A 23851-nucleotide genomic window follows, 5' to 3' on the forward strand; every position below is an offset into this window, starting at 1 on the left:
TATGATGGCCACTATATCTGTTATCGGGTATATTTAATAGCAAGAATAACTTAATTTTCCTTCTTTTTCATTTTTTTGTGTCTGAACTTGTTTCTTATCCAGTATCTGCTCTCATCTCATGTCTGAGTAGTTTCCATAATAGTTACAAATTCTACAAGCGAAACACAAACTGGAAAAATATTTATCAGGAATATATTACCTCTGTAATGCAGTTTCATACTAGCACGAGATTGCTTTGAATTTGTGAGGAAAAGGATGATGACATGTAGGCAGTAAAGAGTGTGTTGTAGAGAAAAGGGGAAGTTTCACCTATTGCTTGAGATTAAACATGAGAAATGCTGGGATTAGGAAGATTATGACAGAGCATAATCTGAAAGTGAAGCTTGGGTCTATTAACTCATACATGATAATCTGTTTTGATACTGAGTTTCTCTGTAATTCTTAGTGATTATTTGACTTTGTGCTTCAGTTTCTCTGAATATAACACAGTAAATTAATGGGCACATAGTAAAATTCAGGTAATACACATAAAAGGTGTGATTCATCTTACCTAATTTTAAGTGTCTGTGATGTCTAAATCCAAGCTAATAATCAGAACTCTGTCTAATCACTGCTAAAAATAGGAGTTCCTAAGGCGTAGTCTACATTATCCTAACGTTTTTCTCTATGGACATCTGTTATGTCTTAGAAATGTCTGTTTCTTGGCATTGATCATAAAAGGAATACAGATATACATCTTGCAGGCATTTTTGAGAAGAATCCCAGTCAATCTGTGTTGAAAAGGTGAAACTGTAAGTGTAGTTTCGTATATGTTCCTGTGATTTTGAGTTTGAGCTGCACAAATGTATCCAAAATACTTCTCCACTTTGGGACAGCAATTTGAACTTCAGTAAAGTTCCAATTTATGTATATTTGCAGCCTTTCAGTGATATTATAATTCAGCGTAATAGAGTCAGATTGTCTCTAACTCCTCAATTTACTGGGAGATGTGATAAATACCTGTGGTGGTATGATCTCATGAGATTTGAGAGGTGGTTGGAACTGGCACAACCCACAGTCTTGATATTTGAAATTTCTCAATAAATTTAAGCCTTTCCTTTAGAAAGCATCTTTATGCTTACAAATATGGAAAGTGGAGTAGTCCAGCAGCACTTTCTTGTTCTAAGGTGCCAGGTAGCTGATATAACTAGAAGGAAACTAAGCTACAGTCCCTGTATAGTGTCAGTATTATCCTTCTGAAAAAACTTTATGTGGATCCTGCTTCTTTGAAAAACTTATTGCCTTATGCTGAAGAATCCATATTCCCTTTTTGAAATCAAACCACAAAGACAAAAGGCAATGAACACTTCCTTTTCTTCTGTGTTGCCTGACTGCACAGCAGGAGAGCTGAAACAAACATTTCAAAGTGTCTCAGTTCTTGTTTCACAGGAAATGCAGGGGTTTGGAGGACAGGCAGAAACTGCCTCTTCTTTTCTGGCGGTGAAAGGAATGGGAGGCTGCAGGTGGGCTGTCCATGGGGGAGCAGGGAAGCGGTGGAGGAGAGAAAACAGAGTTAAGAAGTCTTGTATTTTGAATACAAAATAGATGGAAACTAAAAAAAGTGGAGTACATCTGTCGTCTTTATTAGTGATGAATTTGAGCAGTGAAAACAGGTAGATGGGCAACAAAGAGGGAGTGAGAACTGAGAAGTTCTGCACTGCAACATCTAGCTCTAAGGAGGTGCCTTTTTGCCTCGTAGAATCCTCAGCCTCAAGCTAGGATCTTATTCATTCCTGAGGACTTTGAGACATGGTTTGTGGGGACACATAAAGCCTGTTAGATTGATACGTCTGGGGGAAAAATGCTTTTGTATTTGCAAGCCCTGAAATAGAGAGAGCAATCTTGAGGCTAAGTGCAAGCTGAGAGCAATTGTTCAGCAGGACAGTGAAGCGTCTTAGAAGGTGGTTCACAGAAGGCAGTATTTTTGGTCCTGCTCTCCAAAAATAGCAAGGTGCTTATCTTTGCACTTGGTATCTAGCTATGACTCTCTGACTTTGGACACTAAAGCCAGGTCAGTCCTTTGCTGAAAAGAAACTAGAAAGAGCTGCTTCCTCTGTAACAGTTCAGTGCATAATGTCTGTAGCTGGGACACAAAAGACTCATTTCCAAATTCCCACTCTACTGGATTGTTGAGCAGACATAAATTCAGGTCTCCCACAACTCCAGCATGTATCGTTAACCATCAGAATATTAGATATTCTAAACCAGTTTTCTTGTAGTCCTTTAGGTTGAAATCATTCCATTTTATATAAATAATCATCTTTTCGATGAGGCATTTGAGCTGCACTTTTCCCCATGAGAGTGTTGTAAACCTCCAAACTGCAGAGCCAGTCAGACACTCAGTCTGTGACTACTTAATTATCCACTTGTAAGGAAAAAAGCACTAAAGGAGGTATCAAGACAGACTTTCCCAGAATACTGAGCGGCCTTGTAGTCAGCTACACTTTCCTGGGAGGTGGGAAATGCCACTAGACACTACTGTCCAAAGCAGGTAGAACAAGACTTCCAAATATTCCACTATTGCCAATTCTTTGCAGGATAAAATGATAAAATGGGACATTTCCACTAGCTCCTAACAGATTTCCTTTTTGGCTTCACCCAGTAGGTGAGCTTTGAGAACCCATACTGGCTAGGCCATCCAGAAAGGACAGGAAAAATGCTTAGTTGGAGAGTGTGCAGATGGTGGCTCAGTGGCCTCGTTTTATGTGCACTGGGACATGCTCCATAGAAGAAAGTTAGATGCCAGAGGGGCTTCAGGCACGCTGCAAGTGTAGATGATGAAACAGTCTTGTTTTGGAGTCTTTCTGTACAGCTACACCTTATTTAGCTTTGAAAATCCATTCCAAACACTTATTCTAAAATAGGGTTTCTGCATTTCAGTCAGCACTTGAAGCACCTTTTTTAGAATACAGTGCATTTGTTTTACAGGAGGCATTAGTAAACTATTAATATTTATCAGTACTTCGACAGACGTTGACAATTTTAAAATAGAGGAGCTTCTTTGTTTCTTAGAGCCATGTGTTGGTTAATGTTAATGCTTGAATGACAACTATATTATTCTGTATGAATTTGAATATGGAATATATAAATCTATCAAGTAGTTATACATTATCTCAGAAATGTGGTAACACAGGACTCGGACTATGCATAAGGTTGTGATAATAAAATGCTATCATTATCAATTTGGGATTAGTCCCTGCTGACAAACCATAGTTACATCATCAAAGTTACTCTGAAGGAGTACTAATTCTGCCTGCTCTTTCAAAATTATAGTATTTATATATATCTCACTAATTTACCAAAATGTGTGCACATTTCTTTTAAAAATTGTGTATATGTTTTATATTTTATTTCACCTGCGATGAATCCATGTTGGTTTTGTTACCTGTTATCTGGTTACGGGGATGTCTCCCTCCTAATGGTATAAAACTGCCATTTTTATGCCTGATGCATCACATGATGTTGTCATCTAACCTGGACATGGACTACCGTTCCCTGGTGGGGCCTTCTGTGCTTCTGGAAATAAACTGCATTGTCAACAGTATCTTTTAACCTTATGCTTATATATAAAGTTTGCCTACATTGAAAACAGTTATACATAATCTTACATATATTTTTAAAATCTGCTTAAACTTGGTTTTGGAAAGTCAAGATTAAAAGATGCCAGGTCACACTCTGCAGTAAAGGGCTGAGTGATGCACCGTTTCTAATTTAATTCCTTCTGATTCTAACTTAATTTACTGTGACATCTTTTAGATGCGGACAACCTGAAAGTCCTGTCTTTTTCTATGGATGAATAAAAAAGCCATTTTACTTACAGCCTTAACATGGTGTTTATTTGAGTCCAACTGTAGTAATATGATTTTTCTGACCTTTACACAGATTTTAGAGTTATAAAAAGGAAAGTCAGGAAGAAATCACTCACAGGCTGTCCAGGCTCATCTCCTCCCAGGATCCTGAAGCCAAACCCAGACTCCATTCTCCGAAGGTGAACATCCAGCTCCTTGTAATCGGGACCTGGTTTAAAGGAAATCCCACTGAGCAAGGCATTTTGGCTTTGTCTTGAGAATTTGCACCATCTTCCCTCCCACCTTGTGTTCATTGCACATGACTAATGGCATCCTGGTTAGAGCTAGTGGAAACAAATGGGACACAATGTGTTGTACACAGACAAGGAGGAGACTTGACAATGGAGATATCTCTTGGAGGATGATTATGTTCAGTAGAATACACTAAACCAAGCTAGAACACATTCACAGGACAACAGTACTGGAAAAGTCTGTCCAAAATAGAGGTTATAAAGGTGCCTTCTTCCTACAACTGACTGCATAATATACTGCTGTTCATCCACCTCTGGTATTTAATTTGTTTTCCTTGCAGTTCATTAAAACCTAAAGAAAATAAGCTGAAATGGGAGATAGAAATACATAGAAAAATTATCAGTCCAACTTACAAAGATGCATAATCATTACAGGCCGTTTCAGTTCCACATACAGATATAAAGCAGTATGTCCTTTTATGTAATGTAGCTTTTAAGTACTCCACTTTCAGGTAATACCCTCAATAAAGAGTTTTGACAAAAGCTATCATTATAAGCCTCTGAGTCTTAGGGTTTAAATTGAAAGCTAACATCATTAACTTGAGCTCCTTAATGCTACTCAATTAAAGTCTCAACAGCTTTAGGACTCATTAAGATTGTGCTTCCATATGCCTATGTAACTTGCCTGTAAACATATATTCTGCCCTGGAATATATCAGTTCAAGAACATAGTGGTTTTTAAAAGTCGGTTTATTATAAAAGTGTCTTTAGCTTCATTTGAAAGAGCCCATTGTTTTGAGTCTCGATGCCCTCAAAACACAAAAGAAAAATTTTGAATAAAATTTCAAATAGTATAAAGTGAAACTGTGAACAGTCAGAGGACTAAGCAGCTGTCTATTTTGACAATCGCTTTGTCTGCATGTTCAGAGATGCTTTAGGCTCATCACCTGAAGCAGGACAGTGATTAACAGGAATGACCTTTCGTACAGATTGCACTCTGGTCTATAAATTGTGACAGCTTTTGGCCAGTGTCAGCTTGTTGCCAACCCCAACAGAGTGGGATGAGTGGGTTTATTTCAGCAAACTGTTCATAGTGTCTCCAGTTGTGCCTTGCTTCCTCAGGAGGGGAGGGACTACAGATGGCCGAAACACAGTACTTCAGCGACTTTCATTTACAGATCCCCTCGCCAGAGCCGTCGGTGGACACCTCATAAACTGCAGAGTTGGACAGATCCCAGTTTTAGTCTGGGACTGAAGCTGATTCAGTTTCAGTCAAGCCTTGCAAAGACAGAGACACAGAACTACATGCAGTGGCTCTATACTGTGACCGTGCAATAAAAATCCTCTCTAGACAGCAGCATAGTGCATTATTTCAGCAATGTATATTGTTATGAGTGAGACTGAATCACAAATATTTCAGTTGGTAAAACAAAAGTATTACCTTTCCCTACCACTTGCTTCTATTTAGAAGAAAAACCCAAACAGATCCTAACAGTTTATTATCCTGATTTTTTCAATTTATTTCGTGTCTCAATAGTGAATAAAAGAACAAATGAAGTTTGTGTATGTACAGTATGTTGACTTAGTGCAAAGGTTGTTTCAAAGTTGTGAGAGGCAAAAGAATTCTAAGATGAAAACAATAGCTTATCTTTACCTGATTTGCTGTGCCTAAGTGTAACAAGGATGGGGCTTAGTACTAGGGAGAGAGCTTTGTAGATAGACACAGTAGGATCAGCATTTATAGCCCAGGTCTAACACTCAAAGGCACTGTTTCCAGCAGTCTGTCACAAAGCAAGCACGACCTTCATTTGTGCACACATGAATGAATATGTGCAGTTGGGAATACATTAAGGAAGTATAAGAATGCCAGGTTGTGAAGAATACATGCTCTGGCACACTGAGATGAAAACGTCCCTCAAGCACATACATTGACAAAGCTGATCAAAACCAATGTTGGCACCAGACTCCAAAATAACAGGTACTATTTTTTTTTTAAAAGAGGCTGGTTTGCTACTCATTTAGAATGGAATAGATAAGCCAGGTTGACCACGAAAAGGTTTAGGCTAAAAATGCTGTATATGGGCATACTTTTCTATGAGCTCTAACATAGTTTGGAAGCCTTTGGATTGACTGTGCCATCGTGCTTGCTCCGAAGAGCCTTTCTTCCCAAGGAGCTGGAAGTCTATGGAGCCCATTCTCTGCCAACTCTTACCACGTCACTGAAAACTGCTTTTAAAAAATAATGTTCTTTTCTGTCCCACCAAAAAAAACAAAACATGGGACTGGAAAGGGTCCCTGGGTCATCTAGTTCAGCTCCCTGTTGTTGCAAGCTTCTGCAAGCAAACAGCACATGGACCTTACCAGTAAAAAAGACACTGGGTGCCTAAGCCTGTTTGTGGCCTTTGTCACCAGGTCAGCTGCCTCATTCAGCATTTCACTGATGGATTGCACCCCATGATTTTACTTACTTTTTTGCAGTAATATCATATTATCTCTAGCGGCTGACTAGTATACTTAAGGAGCGTTTCCTCCACTGCTGTTACTGGTTGTTTCAGCTTTCATGCTTGGTATGATATGACTCCATTAGCTGCACTGACCACTTCTGCACTGGTCTGGAGACAGCTACACCATAGATAACCTGAAGTTACGTGTCTGAATGTGGACCTCATTCCTACCGTTAATTTTTATGCTTAGGTTATTAATGAAAATAACAGAAGACTTATTGCCAGGATCTCCACTAATATTACCCTTTTAGTCCAGAAGCTGTTCTTTTAGTAGAATTGCTTATCTGCTTTCTAGCCATTCCTCTTCACATTTTGTGCTAAGCACTGTCTTCTCCAGGCTAACATGGAAGTACTTCAATTATAACTGGCATTTTGTAAAATGTCTAGTTGAGGTCTAGATTGATTAAACATGCATAGCTTGTTTGGTGCAAAAGGTCAGTTACCAGCTAAGTCTGACACAACCAATTTTTGATAAACTCCTTTTGCAGTAGGTCTTAGTTTATCTCCATATCAGCAGTTAGTCTTCAATGAAAAGTATGTTTTAAAGCCTTGCTGATGATGAAATCCCTTTTTTCCTCTTTCTTAAAGACAGGTAAATTGTTCACTACTATGTATTTTTACTACAGGAGCTCATGCTTGGTAGAGTTACTGAAAGCCCCTACTATTATGTGGCAGCAGTTTCAATATTCCTGAATGTACATTGATCAAGTATTCTTACCCATATAAGTGATTATATTTCATCTGAAATTTCTTCAGTGCTTGCTTCTCTAGGATTCTGGTACTTTTATTTCCTCACAAACGATCGTCAGATAAACTAAATTTTGCCTTTTCTTGCTGGAGGAGATTTTCAGTTGATAATACAAAGAAAATTACCTATACTTACAGAAAAATGATGCTCCTCTGCCTTGCAATATACTGCCAACTGTTGGTTAATATAACTTCATTATGGAAAATGTGCCTTTTTTTTTCTCTTTGTAAGCTAGATTAGCACCTTCTAGTTCATGCCAAGTAAGAAGAAATGAATACGTTTGCAGACACGGGAGTCAAGCCAAGACTGAATTAGTATAGTCTTTTGCATGGTTTGCTTTTCTTTCCAGTCAACTTAATACACCTGAATGTCCCATCTCCTACCAGTTTCACTGAAAAGAGAGTTTCAACTTAAAGTCAATATTTCTGATCGTATAATATGGGTATCCTGTGCAAGAATGGCAATGTTCCTTGTTCTCCCTTGCCTCTCTGCACATTTGTATTAGAAAAAGAACTTCAGATTTGCCTGCTAGGAACTTCATTGTCTTTTTTATAGTTATAGCATTTTGTTTCTTCTTTTTGTGTAAAGGAAAACATTCTTAAATGATCATTTGGACTAGAAGAGAAAAAAAAAAATCACTTTGCTACGTTATAAAACCAGCTAGTTCCCTATGAATTTGAGAATGGTATTGGACAAGCTGTGATCTGATCATTGCTGCACAGTGAGGATGGTAAAGAGCACTGGGAAATTCTGCTTTCTGGTTCCTGGATCATGGGGAATTTGCTTTAAATGTAAAGGTCCCAGAATAGTTTGTTACTGAACAATAGTGAGATCTCATAGGTGAAGATGTGATTTTTGTTTTTTTTTTTTTTAATTAAATCTCTTCTATATTACAGTTAAAACAAAGATGAAGAACTTTGTTGTAATAATTTTACAGTCTTTCTGTGTGTACTCAACTTTCCTGCTAAAAATGAATATTAATTTGGACTCCTTTGCTGAAGATGGTGAAGATTTTTGTTCCATATAAATCATTACTGTGAATTGTGAATTGTGATTGACACAAATCTACAATAACTTTTTATCTGAGTTTCAAATGCTCTTGAAAGATGTTAAAAGCTTGAAAACAGTCATGAGTCTGCAGGTCTCCAACGTGAGTAGCTTTTTAAAAAACATACGTATTTCCTCTTGATATTTATAGAGAGGAAAAGCTGGTAAATAAAAACTTTAGTATAAAAATCAGCAAAAGAAAAAGAAAAAGAAAAAAGGAATAGGTGTGCCAACAGAGTTATTAAATGTGTATATCCTACTGGGGTCTGCAAAACCAGCCCAATATCATATTTAATTTAGGAGCTCTGTCCAACCTGTGTAGGACTAGAAAATACTTTAATGGGATTGTCAAAACAGCCTTTTTTGGGATGCCTGTTTTAACTGTTCACTTAGCATGATCACATCGGGAAATCAAATATTGCTGTTTTTTAAACACTTTACAAGACCAATGTTGATTCAAACACCCAAAAAAGCTTCTTTTTTTGAAAGTTTTTGTTTTTAGGTTTTTACAGAACAGGATGTATGTACGGGAACAAGGAATGGGTGGGTCTGCATAATACATCAGTTTTATTCTTTTGCAATTGAAGATAGTTGAAGATGTCCCTGCCAATTGCAGGGGGGATGGACAAGATGACCTTTAAAGGTCCCTTCCATCCCAAAGCATTCTGTAATTCTGTGATTCTGTGATAGAATTAATTTCAGTTTTACACAAAACATTGCTTAAGCTTAGATTTGGGATGAGCTATAGAGGTACATTTTTATGTTAAAGAGTGAACACTAACATATGAAAGTACACATAAAACATTGTAAAACATACACAAAGAAATACTTTTCCTTGCTCAAACTGCAAATCTATTATAAAAAGATTTAGTTAGCATTCTATAACCCCACAAAGCTCATACAAAAATAAATGGTGACTGGGTAGTCATGACTGGCCATTATCTAGAGAAATGATTAAAGAAAGAAGAATAACTAAAACATAAAATGAAGGACAAGTAGTTTACAGAACAATGAAGGCTGAAGAATACTTGCCAGAGGAATCCACTCGAAAACCAGTCCTGGGCAGCACTTGTTCTGAATAGGAAAATGGGGAATTAAAGATGAAATACATTTCTCAAGTTATTTAAAGGTGCAGCATCAATTATTATGCTGTGTTCTGAAATACTGAAGTGCAATTTCTACTTTTTATTGTAGGGGTTTTTTTTCTCCTTCCTTCCTTCCTGACTTCCTAGGTGGTACATGTACGTATGTCTGCTAGACGTAGATCTCCCTGTCCATTTCTATGCAAAGTGAACTAGATGGTAAGATGGTAATGTTCCTTTAACATAACATAGGTTATGATGAAGATAAAATGTTTAATGTGTTTAAAATTCTGAAAGTTAGTGACAATATTTGTGCTTATTCAAGTACAGCAATAAAAGGGAAAGTTTAATGGCTGTGTTTAGATGACTTGACCACTGCTTTTATTCAAGTCAATTGCAAAATGTCTTTTATTATCAAGAAGAGCAAAATTTTGCTAGAAGGATGTATGTTGGCAATAACAACAACCAGTTGTATGTGAGGGCAAATGCAGGTAAACCCATTTAACCTACTTTTCATGCAGGTAGTTTCAACGTATTTGCATTTCACTAGATGAAATGCAGCAAATAACTGATTTGTTTTCATATGCAACTACTTTGCTGGCATTAGAAGAGTATGGAACAAGTCCATAGCTGAGTTCACCGTCACACTTCCTTTGCTGATTTTGAAATGTGCGACTAAGAATTTCTGTTTTATTTTCTCTGCAGCATCCAAAGTGAATTGCAAAACATCCCAAACCAGAGGTGATTTCCATTGACCTACCAACAACAAGAAGGTAAATAAAGCACTAACTAACGCATTCATGTGACACTAAACCAGAATATCATACCATGCATATTTCATGGTGTAAACAGGGTAAGGTCTGTCACATCAGCATCTGTAGGACAGTGATGCAACATATGAATATATATTATCTTTCTGAGATAGAAGGAAGACAGGAGTGGACTTTATACTGTAAGTAGGTAGTTCCAGGCAGAAAGAAGCCAGAGAATGCACTGGAGGCCAGCAATTTTGGCTAAGCCTTCTGGAAATCTGTAGATGTGGTGAGAGAAATGAGAAGACAGTATTTCCTCTGCAGACAGCTCCTTGTCACTTTGGAAGGGTTTGGACTAAAGCTACCTTCCTTCTGGTGGACGGCTTCCTAAAGGCAGCATGGATTGTAATGGTAGCAGCTGAGTATTTCATAGTTCACTTGAGTCAATACTGAATTAATGTTCTAGGGCAAAGACATTTTCCCCAAAATGGAGATGGAGGTCACTGAATGTCTTATGACTTTTTTGGTAAGAGTATTTACAGAACAGCCATGACCTGCTCAAATTCAGATGACTGCTACCCTGCTTACCTAAAATACAGTCTAGAGATTCCACCGGATGGGAACATCCCTTTGGATTTGGTGCTCTTGTTGTATTTGTGTTCACCGGCTGTGTTAGGAGTTGTGTCATGTGGGCTATGGTGTTTTAGTTTATAGGTGGCTGCACGTCTTTACTTTGGTGGCTAAAGGAGGTAATTCCTTCACACACTTCAGATTTTGTAAAGTGATTTGCAGTCCTTCAAGATGAGAGGTGCTATCTAAATGTAAATTATTCCACCAGCACAACTTCTGAAAACCAAAACCTTTGAAACTGATGCTGCTCCACTGCAAACTTGGAGAAATGATGTTTTTACTCACATCCTTTCAAGATTTTAATGGAATTCTTAAAAGAGATAGAATGATTTTAACGTACAGAAAGCAATTTCATCTTGATAGTGTCAATAAGCTTTTAGGTTTGAAAGGACGCAAGCCTTTCTCTTGGTTGTCCAGCTAGAATTACTCTTTGGAGCTGCTGTGAGATTCGCTCATTCTGTATTTCCATTCCTGCTTGCAGTCACCCTAATATCCCCCAGACTTGGCCTCAAGCGGCAAAGTGAAAAGCACAACTATGCTCAAACTGTGACAAATTAGGGAACAGCTTGCTATGTTAAGATAGCCATATATTTTAAGCAAGTTAGCAGCATCTTTTTTGTAAACTATTGTTTGTGGTCAAGCAAAAGTGCCTGTCAATTAGGTAGTTTCCTTCAAAACTAATATCATTAAGCCTGATCTGTCTTTTGCACCTGAATAGGTGTCTTTTCTTTGCCTTGCAGAACTTCATGTAGAGTCTCATGGTGTTAATTATCATCTTGTAATCAACCATGCAGCAACTAGCATTTGTTTTCATTGTAGTTTAGGAATTCACACACACGAAACTTGGAACTGCGCTATGCTGAAGGTGTTGAATCAAGCCTTAAAGTTCTTAAATGTATGATCACCAGAAAGGTAAGCCTAAGTGCAGACTTGTATTTTTAGTAACTATAGCAAAGCAATGTTCATTTTAGGAATAATCTGCTGTCAGCAGTCTGAGTCTGTGTGCAATACAGGATATTTGTAATTATGTCACGGGCACTTTGAAAAATAGAATATAATCTCTAAATAGCTGTGCTCATGTGATTGATAGGCAAACTGTTAGCAAATAGTAGAAAACTTCAAAAGAGGAAGGATTTGTGAAGAACATTTAACATATAAGAAGGGACTTTATTAGCAATGTCTCCCTATGTCAAATCCAGTGATGTAGGTAGTTCTTCTCAAAACTCATATAGTTCTGGGCTCAAATACCCTACAGAACAACAACTTCCAAGTGAAGAAGAAGGACTACTGGGACTGATCCTCAGCCAAGTGGAATGCACGTCATTTGTGCACATCCTGCTGCCTTGTAGCTGTTAAGAACAAACTGATCGAACTGGTAATTTTACCAAAATACTGAGAGACTCTAGCAAGCTTTGCTTTATAAAAACCTGTCAATTAATTTCTATAGGAAACTAACCTTTGCACAAGGCAATTCGAAACTTTCCATTTACTTATTATTAAATTAATTTTGACATTGTCTAAACTTTTACTATGTTAAACCTCCTGCCTCCATTTCTTAGAAAATGAGGCAGCAGAAGGCATGTTTGGAGAGACCAGGACAAAGAGACCAGGATACCCAACACTGCCACCATGAACAGGCATTAAAAGTGTAGAAAGTTTTAAAATGTTGACATCAGATTTCTATATTCTCCATATGAAGCCTTTTTGGTTGAACTTCTGTGGCTGCATTGCCATGAGTAGTTGTAGTCTTTTATGTGAAATAGGATGAAATAATTACAAAGTAGAGCTTTAATGAATAATAAAATACTTTGTAAATTTGCTGCATTAAATTTTTTAGTTCAGCTAACCTGTCCTAGAAACAAGAGTTGGGAAAGTAAAACTAAGAAGCCTTCTTCTGAACTGCTACTTGCATATAACTGTAACTGAAATAAGTCTTCACCATGGGGACTACTCTATGTGCTCTGGGGAACGAAGATGCAGCCGTGCATTTCAATCTATACATCAAGATTCCTTCCATATCAAATGAATGCAAAGGCAATGTTAATTTTGCCATTAGAAGACAGAATAGTAAAAAGCTTGCACATCTGGCTTCATGTTTAATCTAAAATAAATTACACTCATGGTTTTGAAACTGAAAGCTGCAAAATACTTGTGAAAACAGATAAACAATAAACAAGACCTGGGACAGAACCCTGACTTAACTGAAACCAGTGGCAAAAATGCCAGACTTCTTTGCTGTCAAGATACAGCCCTAGGAGCACAGTTTAGCTACAACATGGCATAAGGGTATTCTTATTTGCACCAGTGGAGTCACTGGTATTCTCTGGAGAAAGAATTATGCTGATGAAAGATAAGGATGATAATATTTATTGTCCATACTGTATTATTTTCTGGATCATACTTTGTTGAATGATAAATACATGGAACAAAACTAGAACTAGGAAACATTTATATTTCAGCATCTCAGTCCTAGACATGCTTTAGGTAAATAGGAGTTTTACAAATGAGCAGAGTGATTATGATCATGCTAAAATGTCCTTTCCAAAGCTGAGCAAGCAGCAGTTTGAAACAGCACATAGGCAATTGCAGTTCCCATTGGTCTCATGCACCTGTGACCAATTTCCCAATGCTTACAAGTCAGTTTTCTTAAATTATTACTTTGACTTCTGAAGTACACCCTACCACTTTGCAGATGAAAATCTATTTGTATATCTTTTAGTAAAGTGTAAATTGGTCAAGAGAAAGGAATACTGCATCTTTAATACTGCCATCAGCTGTAAAACTGACTCCTCATATTAGCGTAGGTCGTTTGGGACCTACTTTGCAATCCAGCAATCAAAATCACTTTACATCCACAGTACTGTGATGATGATATTCTCATAATTCCATTTGAAAATGCTTTTGGTTTCACTGTCAGTTCTTATAACCAACAAATCCATTTTGTCATGGCGAGTAACTCTTTCTGCACCGATGAACAATATAAAATTATTTGACATTGGTCTGCTAAATTTCCTCTCCTTTTGTTATGTATAATCTGTTATTAAAAAAAAAAGGGTTACATTCATTTAGTAATAAAAGTTCTTAGACATTCTCTGTGCTGTTGCTGGGGGTAGCAACAGAGGCAAGGGAAACAACAACCTGTACTGTTTGGAAATTACTTTATGAAATCATCTTCCTATAACTCAATTGCTCATACTCTAGGTCAAGGAGTAGTTTGATGATAATATGTAATAATTAGTAATTTCCCAATACTCTTTTATTTACTAAGTGAAGGCAGGCATGTTTTACTAATATAAAGGGCAGCAACTGGTGAACAGAAATATTGAAAGATATGGCAAACCGAGCTCAAGGAAGATTTGAAACTGGAACCTAATTTTCTGAATTTATAGTCCCAAACCCTTTACCCACACAAAAAACCCCCTTTATATTTATATTATACATCAGAATACCATGTATTTAACGCTATCATAGTGCTACATATATATATGTATGCACACATATGTATATATCTTTTTAAAGCACCATAACCAAAATGTCAATTTTTTTAGACTAGAGATGAGCAAAAATGGCAAAAATCATTAGAGGCAAATTTTTTTTCAGGAAAATACTGTATGAAACAATTGCAGTAACAATTACGTGAAAAATTTCCTTCAATTTTTAAGACTGTAACTGTGTAGGTCTTCAGCCAACAAGCACTGACAAGAAAATTCTGCTTAGCTGTAGACTATGCGATAGACCCCCTCAGGTGACAATGCATTCAGTTCTATACTCCTAATATTTTTTCTTATGTTCCATGAGTATCAAATTTAGGAAACCCTGATGGCCTTAGTATTTTTCTGCAAGAATGGTATTTTCAAAGTTACACATTATGATTCAGTATAATGCTGTCTGACAAATCTTTCCTCCTGCTGATACTTTAACACATATCTGTGCTGAATACCTGCAGTGATATTCCAGAGGAAAGGTAGCCTGTGAATATGCATTGAAATGCTTGTCTGTGACCCTTAGAGAAAGTATTCATAAGTCTGCGTATGAATACATCCTTATTTTATGAAGGCTAATAATGCATTATGCTAATACATTTGCCATTTACATGTTTCACAGCTGTTGGTGGACTTTGCTTTTTGGTTCTTTTCCAATTTTTCTAACTCTCTGGCAGCAAAAAAATTTACAGTGCATAAGACAGCTGATGGCTTTGAAAGAACTTGGGAAATCCATGATACCATGGTAAGAGGAGAAAATAACATGGGAGATTTTGAAGGAAGGAAACTTTGTCCTTCCAGTAAAAGGTGGAACTGTAATTGTTCAGATTTCACTTTTAATGCGAGATTATCACTGGCTTATCTCAGTCTTCTACTGGCATTTCTGTGTAACATCACCAGTCTTGGATTACTGCACTAACTGAAGGACAAATGTCACCTAATTGCTGTAAAAAAATGTTTTATTTTACTGCTTTCTTTAGAGGAATATAACCCCAAATTTCTATTATATATTTTATAACTAGAGAAATAGTATAGCGTTATGACTCCCAACAGCTTTGTGTCTCCTGTTTGACTAAAGTATCCCTAAAGAGACCTCTGAACAAAGTTTGTTGTGAACTGTGTATTTACAATAAACAGAGTTCAATATAAAATAAAAGAGAGCATAAGGAGAATTTATAAAGGCAAAAAGGTTAAACCCAGGAGAATGAGTTCTCCCAATGACATCTGTGGAGCTCCAGTTACAGCTGTAACAACCAGTCCATATCAGGTCTTTTATAATTTTTTTCACTAATAGGAAATTCCTGATCTGATATTCCATTTTCTAGCTTCTGTACCTAACTCCCATGGTTATCAGCAGAGTCATGCTGTCACTTACACTATAAGAGTTTTCATAAGGAGAAAGGGGTTAAAGGATTTGCCTAAAATTAATAGTTGGATGGAAAAAGGAAAAAGTACCCAGTTATTTGAGCAGGTCTTCTCCGGTTCTGAGTTTTGCAAAATAATGTAACAGCAGAAAGCTAGGTAGGTTCTGTTCACCAGGGAGAAGGCGGGGGTGGGGGTAGCAAAAAAAAGCAGAGAGACAGAGAGACGTAGCTGCAGAAAGGAAAGACAAAGAAAGACGAAAGACGTAGCTGCAGAAAGGAAAGACAGAGAAAGACGAAAACAATTTCCCTTCTTTTGCTTTTAGGCAGCTGTTTTGGGTGATGTAGTAATCTTCATCAGTCTTTGGAAACACTTTATGCTCCATTTTGGCTACTTGGAGCTATTGAGCACAGTTGACGGGTGACAGCTAACAGGTAAGAGCTGACGGGTAACAGCTAACCTGTGACAAACAATTTTGCAAGGAGCTATGACTTACAAAATAAGGTTGCACTTTGTTTCTGTACCAATGCGTCATTTGATTTGTCTCCAAGCTGTATTGGTAGAACTGCCTCTATGAAACTGTTTCCAGTGTGGAAGCAGTAGTCCTTTGTAATTCATATGTGATCATTAAAAATTGAAATCTCCCTATCGCACAGGGTCCTGCAGGTCCTTCATGTTCCTAAGGTGGAAAAACATTCCTGTAGAGTGAAAATTGTCCTTTTTCAGGGAGAATTCCTGCTTGAAGCCCTTTTCTTGCTCTCATTACATAGGGATGAGCATACTGAGTGGTTAGAGCAAAAGCTTGTGAATCAGGCTCCTTGGGTCTAGTTCTCGCTCTGCTTTGAGTCATGTCACTTGTGCTCCTCACAGAACTATTCTGTGATGCATAAGTTGCTCAACTCCCTGATAGGGAAGCAGGAGGCTTTGATGAGGTCCTGGTGAGTTCTGACTGCGGCGAGATCCTCTGATAAAAGGATCTGTAGAAATCCAGAGCTATAGCAGTACGAAAATGAACTGTTTAGTAACAGGGTCTCACTGTGAGAGAAACAAAAACCTAGCACTATCTCCTTCTTTTTGAGTTTTCCAGGTCATGGTTGTTCACTTCTTTGCACTATTTTTAGAAGATGAACCTCTTTCTTTTCTGGTCTTGCCAGGAGATAAGGCAAACTTGCTTTGAGATAAGAAGTACTTAAAAAACCCTAAGGTAGCTGAACTTTTCCTGTGCACTTTAAGGGTGTGTCTTTACTGAAGATAAGCAACCTGACACAGCCATATGGTAGGAAACTAAGTGTGTATTATCTTGAAACTCTCCCTCCTATATACTCAATTTAGACGACAATTTCTTGACTCAGTAATGGATTTTCTGCCTGTTTTTTCTCTCTTCAGGAAACACTAGCACTATGTAAAGAATAAAAGCAATCAAAGACTTGACACATTGAATTTGCTAAAATGTGTGCTTACGGCATTCATGAAACAAAAATGTCAGGGAGAATGTTTGGAGGCAGTTATTTATGACCAAGGGATATGAATGAATGCAGAAGAGATCTGGCTGGGAACTGTGGAACCAAGGCTTAGAGAAAATGTTCACAGGATACCAGTGTCAGAAGGGAACAAATTAAAGCTTTCAGGATTATCTGGAAGATCAGGACACTGCTGGAAATCTGGGAGGGGTGGTTAGTGCAGTCTTGCTTTTCATTCCTCACTTTCTTGTTTTGGGCCAAGCAGCTTCATGATTTTTAATTCTTATTTTGTCTAGGTAGCTGGCTGAAAAAGGCTTGTATCCAATTTCCAGTTGCCTCTTAGACAGAATTCAAATGCAATTAAACCATTTAAACACAGGCTTTATCATAACTCCAACCCACGAGTTACCAGCTCTTCCCCTGGTGTATGCTCATGAACACAGTAGATTGTATCAGTAAAAGACTGGAGTTCATGTTGGTCAAGGAAGTATGCAGGAAACTCGTAGAAGGTACCCATGAATAATAATGAATCACTTCATTCTTTTATTGAATGATGTAATATATCACCTTTTGGGGTGTAAACCAATCTTTGTAGTTGACATCAGATCTATATTCCCACAGTTTTACGAAGGGCAAACATGGACTGAGCCTATTTGCTTTCATTAACATTTAGGGCAATTCTTTAAATATAGAACTCTTCATATTGGGGATCAAGATGAAAGAATATGCTGTATAAATATGTATGCCATATATATATATGGCATGTATAACTTTTTCTTAATTGTCTTTCAAAGATGTTTGTTTCAATGCAGGAAGTCTGTAATCTGTGCTTTTCCACTCTTGGCTTGAAGATGGTTCTGACTCTGCTGAATGAAAAGTGTAGATTTTTGCTAAAACACTTCACCTCTAGAAGCTACCCATAATGGGAAGCAAATATTTGCAAAGGGTTTTCCTTCCCTTAAAGCAGTATATGAAGTCAAGAGTGTTTTCAGTAGAGGTGCTGAACTAAGTAAAGCCCTTGTTAACTATGGAATTGTTTCTTTTCTCTTTAATTATCTCTATAGTTCCAAATCCCAGCATTTTGGGGAATAGCATTTCAGCTCTGGCAAACCTTTTTATTTATTTGTTACTCTAGCCCTTAATGCACAAGAGGAAGAGGAAGAGGAAGAGGAAGAGGAAGAGGAAGAGGAAGAGGAAGAGGAAGAGGAAGAGGAAGAGAAAGGGAAAGAGAAAGAGGAAGAGGAGAGATATCTGAAATTTTTTTCCAGACTTTGGTCAAAGCTAGTCCTACTTCTTTCAAACATTTTTGGTTTACTCCACACTGTATCCTGATCTATACTTCAAAGAGTTTTAAAATTTCAAAAATTATAGCCTCTGTTTGTACATTGTCTTGAATACCCTGTGCAATCAAGAATAACATCTGGAGAAGAGAAAGATGCTACATCAGTAAATAATACTTATTATATTAAAATACCAGCCAGCATGGGCTACATGGTGTTTGTAAATACACTGGAAAGCTTAGTTCCTACGCCTAAGAGTTTATAATTGAAGATCAACTACTTTTTGTAGGGGGTCTAAAGTAAGTTCTCAAATCCATACTTAGGGGGAATGAGATACTAGGTATTGCTGAAAAAAGCCAGCAATTCATTTAACTACTCAGATTTAAACTTGGGATCTTAATGTCAGGCACCTATTAAATAAACAAAAAAACCCAAACAAAACCCCCCAAAAAAGTTCTGGACTATGGAAAGCCAGTTTTATGGTGACAATCACTACTGAAGATGTTCCACTAAATGGACCAGAGTGGCAGAAGGTGGTGGCACTGGCCACAGTGGCAAAGAATTGAGGAATCTGAGATGCAATTTAGAGACTACAGTTAACTTAGAACTGATGTAAAACAAACCCTGGTGTTCCTCCAGCATATCCATCCTGCTGGAGACTGGAAATACCAAAGCCAAATAGGGGATGCTGATGCTATAAGTAAAGTATAAGGGCCAAGGCAAGTAAGAGCTGCACCAACCCAGTGTTTGGGACAATGTTTTCCTTCAGACTATCCCTTTGCATGCTGGAGAAATTTGTACATTCCAGATCACAGATTGTGATAGTTTAGGTTTATCTGTATGTCTTTGGGCCCAACTAATATTAATGGGCTAATCTGGATAAGCTGCAGTGAAACATTTTATGTGTAATTTATAAAGTCATTTGATCTATAGGCTAAAGTAATTTATAGAATGAACTGAAAGGTGACATGTGCAAGTAATAACTGCTATGAAAAAGCTTTCAGTAAAAAAATAAACTATTTTGAAGATTTGATCTTAATAAGCGCAAAAGCTCTGGACAATTTAGAATATTTTTAGCTAAAATGTTCTTTACGATAAGGAGTAAATAAGTTTAAGCCTTTTTACCATTGTTGTGAAAAATATGTGGTATTTCCCCCAAAAACATGAGAAATAAAATCAAGATGAGAATTTCGATGGCTCAATACTGTTTTGTATAGGTCTTCAAATAGTACTTAGTGCTATGGCTTGCTTTCTAACCACCAAGGACAATGTGAAAACTTGTCAAAGTCATTTTTACAGAAACAAATAAATTTGAACTTTCTTTAATAAACTTCACTTTAAAGTGAAAGTAAGTGAAATGATTTTTTATTAATAAATTCACATCCTCCTATTGGTTAACTGTGAAGAAAAATAGCACAGCAAAATGTGGTGGCGCATATACTGTTCTTCACTAAGGATTTAACAGTCAAAATGAGGAGAGCAAAAATATAAGGAAAAAAACCTATGAAAATCAAACGTCAGAATCTAGGCAAGAGCTAGGAAAATATATAAGTGTAGAATTTTTGAATAATTTATAATGGCCTCTATTAACTGGGATTATAGTTGCCTTCTTTAAATTACAAAAGATAATTACAGAAAATGATGTCAGCAGTGACACATTCATAGGCAAAAGCTTAAAATATTAAATGGTCAGCAGGGTGAACAGGGCTTTCACTTACGCCTACTTTCATAAATAGCTCTTGATTTCTCATACAGCTCATATGGGTCAGGTTTTCGTGGATCAAAGGCCTCTGTTGAATCGGGAAATGAACTCCTGTGAAGAGTGGGTGGATAGGGAATATTCTGTGGCATAGCTGGAGCAGACAGGCTTGTTTGAGGGCTGCCTTGATTCTCCCATCGTTCCATCATCTGGAATAAAAACATACAGAGAATAAAGACGAAGTTTTGCAGAAACTGTGAGTTCCACAATGAGACAGTGATTTCAGCTGAAGATGTGTTTTGTAAAATTAGCAAATCCGTTTGCTGCCTTTTGAGATGAAAGAGGTGTGTTGTGCTGTTTATAAAATGACTTGGTTAAATTTACTTGTTAAATTGTTGCTCATGGGAAGATGTGATCTTTCTCAGATAATATGGTCCTGTGCGGATTAGGGCCCAGCGTTACCCCTGAAGCATGTTGAGTGCCTCTCACAGAATGCGCTGAGCTATTGGAAGTTATTCTGCTAAAAGGTGGAAGCTGTGCGTCTGTGAAGATACAATTATCAGATTCATCAAAATACATAACCAGAAGTAGTGCTTAATAAAGAAGTAGCCAGACTGGGTAGCAACTGAATGATCTTAATGCTGTATCTTTTGAGAATGCATGAAAATAGCTAGCTGCCCAGGGAGAAGTAGATTACTGTAACTGTGAGCAGAATTTACAGCTTCAGCTGAAGAAAAAGAAAAAAAAAACAAAGGGAAAATTATTACAGCAGGTATTTGAGCATCTAGTGACAGTCGAATGTTCAACGATAAAATACAGAAGATGGTGAGAGAAAAGTGGGCATTAGTCTGATAGAGTCTTTTTCATTTCTCACTGTTTCTTTCTTATATCAAAAATTACATTGGCATCATCCAATCAAACTCCCAAGCACAGGATAAGCTTTTCAACTCTTCCAGACCACTTACAGGAGAGAAGTACACAGCGGTGTATTGTCTATGCATGAAAGGCACCTCAATCCATGTTTTCTCCAAGGCTGCCCTTAGTGGTCTCACAAAGTACATCAAGCCAGAAAGGAGATAATATGATAGACTGTGCAAAAGTAGACTTGGGGATCTGCATTTTTCTTTTTGAAGGAGTTGGCTACTAATTAAATTGCATTAACAAATATATTTGAAGAGGCTAAGTTAAACAAAACACAGATGTTTATCCCAGGAAATGAATATTTAGCTTTTCCTGTGACCCTTCCTGAAGCAAAGGGTGGTAAAGCCTCCAAAACAGTGTGTTCTTGCACATAACCCAACAATCAGTTAATTACAAAAAAGTGACTCTTGGAAACAAACTGAACTGTAATTAAATACCACTGACTTCTAGTATTGTACCAGCAGTACCTTATCAAAGATGATTGCAGGTTTACAGCAAGTTTGCTCTACAAATTCTGTGATTATCATTTGCCTTTAGTTCCTCGGTTTCAGAAGGTGTTTGGCTCAGCAGGTAGACTTTGCTCTCTATTTTGATGATTAACAGCATCAGGCTTTTTCCACACCAAGTATGTGTGGACTACAGATGGTTTAGAGTCCTCCTGGTGAACATGCTGAGTAACGATCACTCTGCACATCCCAGGTGATCTGACACTCAGCTTCCTACCTCAAAATAAACAGAATATGGACATTGACCATTTTAAGTTGTTGAGGACCTCATTCTTTATACAGAGTAGTGTTATAACTCAAGCTGTGTTTCTGTCAGAGTTTCACCAGTAAGTAGGGCTGGTTCATTAGAAACAATGAAGAAAAAGATCTAGATATCTCAGTCAATCATAGGATGACTGTCATGCACTAGTACGCGTCGGGTATGATATTTAAGTTGAGAAAGGAAAGTATTAGTGCTATGAAGTGTTAATGATGAAGATATGGAATACCGTATTCAATATTCACCAATGTTGTTCAAGACGGACATTTATTTTGGGTCAGATACAAAAGACGGCAACTAGGGCGTGATATAAGAGGACACTATAGGTATGTAGGTCCTGTGCAATACAGTGACATATGGAGATACCTGAGTTGCCATTGAAATAGCTTAGGTACAGGAAAGTACCTAGGGTACCTTCAGGTACCCTTTATACCAAGGTAAATTTATCCTCTGTGTTGGGTAATTTAGCCTATGTGGCAAGTCAAATGAATGTCACAATAATACTTCTGGTAGCTCTTCTGGCTCTAAAGGAATTACCTCAGGTATATGTAAATATATATACAGTATATCATTGTATCTTGGAAGTGTAAATTCAAAGGTCTTGAGAAACAAACCTGATTATGGCCCCTATGTCTACATAGGAAAGGAGAACTGGGCTCAATACAAGTTCCTTATGATCAAGGAAAATAATGGAGAGTTATGTTTAGGTTTTACCTTCAGTGAGGAATCTAAAAAAGAACACAAGTCAGTGAAACCAAACTATCTATCTTATTGCTAGGAAGCAGAAAGACCTGTGGGGCCCTGTCTATCTGAAGTGAAAGTTTCCTAATTTCTTGGACAGTGCCAGAGAAATAGAACACTTACCTCTTTCAAAATGTGAAACTGAATAAAATTAAAATATTTAAAGAAGGCTTTAAAAAAAGAAAGGAAAATATAATTATCTTTGATGAGCAAATTTTTCCCTGGAGGAAGGACAAGAAATTGGAGATCAATTGGCAAAATCCTACTGGGTCCCATATGTCTAATTCTTGCTTGCAGGTTAGCTCTAAATCTTTAAGTGTGAAGTTAAAAACCAAGCAAAACATTCTTACTTGTGGGTAATACTGCTAACATAAATAGTTACATAAACAGATAAACACAAGGGGAATTATATCTCCCAAACCCCATATCAATTAGTTAAATAGTCACATAGTGTTTTGCAATGTGAGTTATCATAATGCTAGTTCACAGATGAAGGCACTCCTGGAAATGAGTAAGCATGGTATTGAGTGCAGGGCATCAAATCTAAGTCAGGGTAATGGTTTGGTGACCTTGCTTGAGTTCATTTTGCACAAATAAAATTGTATTACATATATATAATATATGCCCTATACACATAGGAACCACAGGAAACTTCTGTCAGCCCAGGTTACTCTGGGATGTTGAACACAGTGAGATGCAGTGCACGCCATCCCTGAGCCTCTGCCTCAGGGAGAGGAACTTGTCTCTTCTCCTCTTCCAGCCAATGGCCCGTGGTCCCCTTTTTGCTTTAAAGAATGGTGGGTACTTGTCCCCTGTGTGGCCAGAGAGGTGAGGGGGCAGCAGCAGTCACCCAAGCAGAAAACAAGCCTGGTTTTGGGTCATCTACAGTTTTTTTTTCCTGTTGCTAACGCCTGCATGCAGGCACACTATCTGCACACAATGGTGTTATATTGTTCTGTGAGCTTTCGTTTCCTCAGACTGTTGCATGAAAAACTGCATCACTCATGTTGTTTCTCTAGATTCTGATTATTGGCAAGTGCTACTTGAGTATGAACCCATATACTGTTTATATAACAAAACTGTGGAGACAATCATCAACAATATGCTGATATTTATATATTTGATGTGTACGTAAAGAGGGTGAGCACTGACAATGGGAGGTCTTTGAATGTGGATCTTTAACAAATAAGTTCCAAGTTCTCTATTTCATCACTTTTTACCTGAGATTGAAAGTTGAACGTCCCAGTCAGACAGGAAGCTTAAACTGGTGAGAACAAGCTAGCCCTTAACAGTCAGATTT

General features: G+C 37.5%; 1 protein-coding gene across 2 annotated transcripts in view; it reads right to left on the reverse strand.

The window, feature by feature from the left end:
* MAGI2 (membrane associated guanylate kinase, WW and PDZ domain containing 2) overlaps positions 1-23851 on the reverse strand; it is a gene marked incomplete at both ends in the record, with an annotated part of 752640 nt that overhangs the window by 66284 nt on the left and 662505 nt on the right. For both annotated transcript variants that reach the window (XM_082309172.1, XM_082309171.1), the window contains 3 exons: positions 3965-4056; positions 9410-9451; positions 20144-20333. In XM_082309172.1, coding sequence (XP_082165298.1) covers positions 3965-4056; positions 9410-9451; positions 20144-20333 — 324 coding nt within the window. The remainder of the gene's footprint in view (positions 1-3964; positions 4057-9409; positions 9452-20143; positions 20334-23851) is intronic.

The sequence above is a fragment of the Platalea leucorodia genome (genome assembly GCF_965183815.1).
Source record: "Platalea leucorodia genome assembly, chromosome: 4".
NCBI classification, from domain to species: Eukaryota; Metazoa; Chordata; class Aves; order Pelecaniformes; family Threskiornithidae; genus Platalea; species Platalea leucorodia.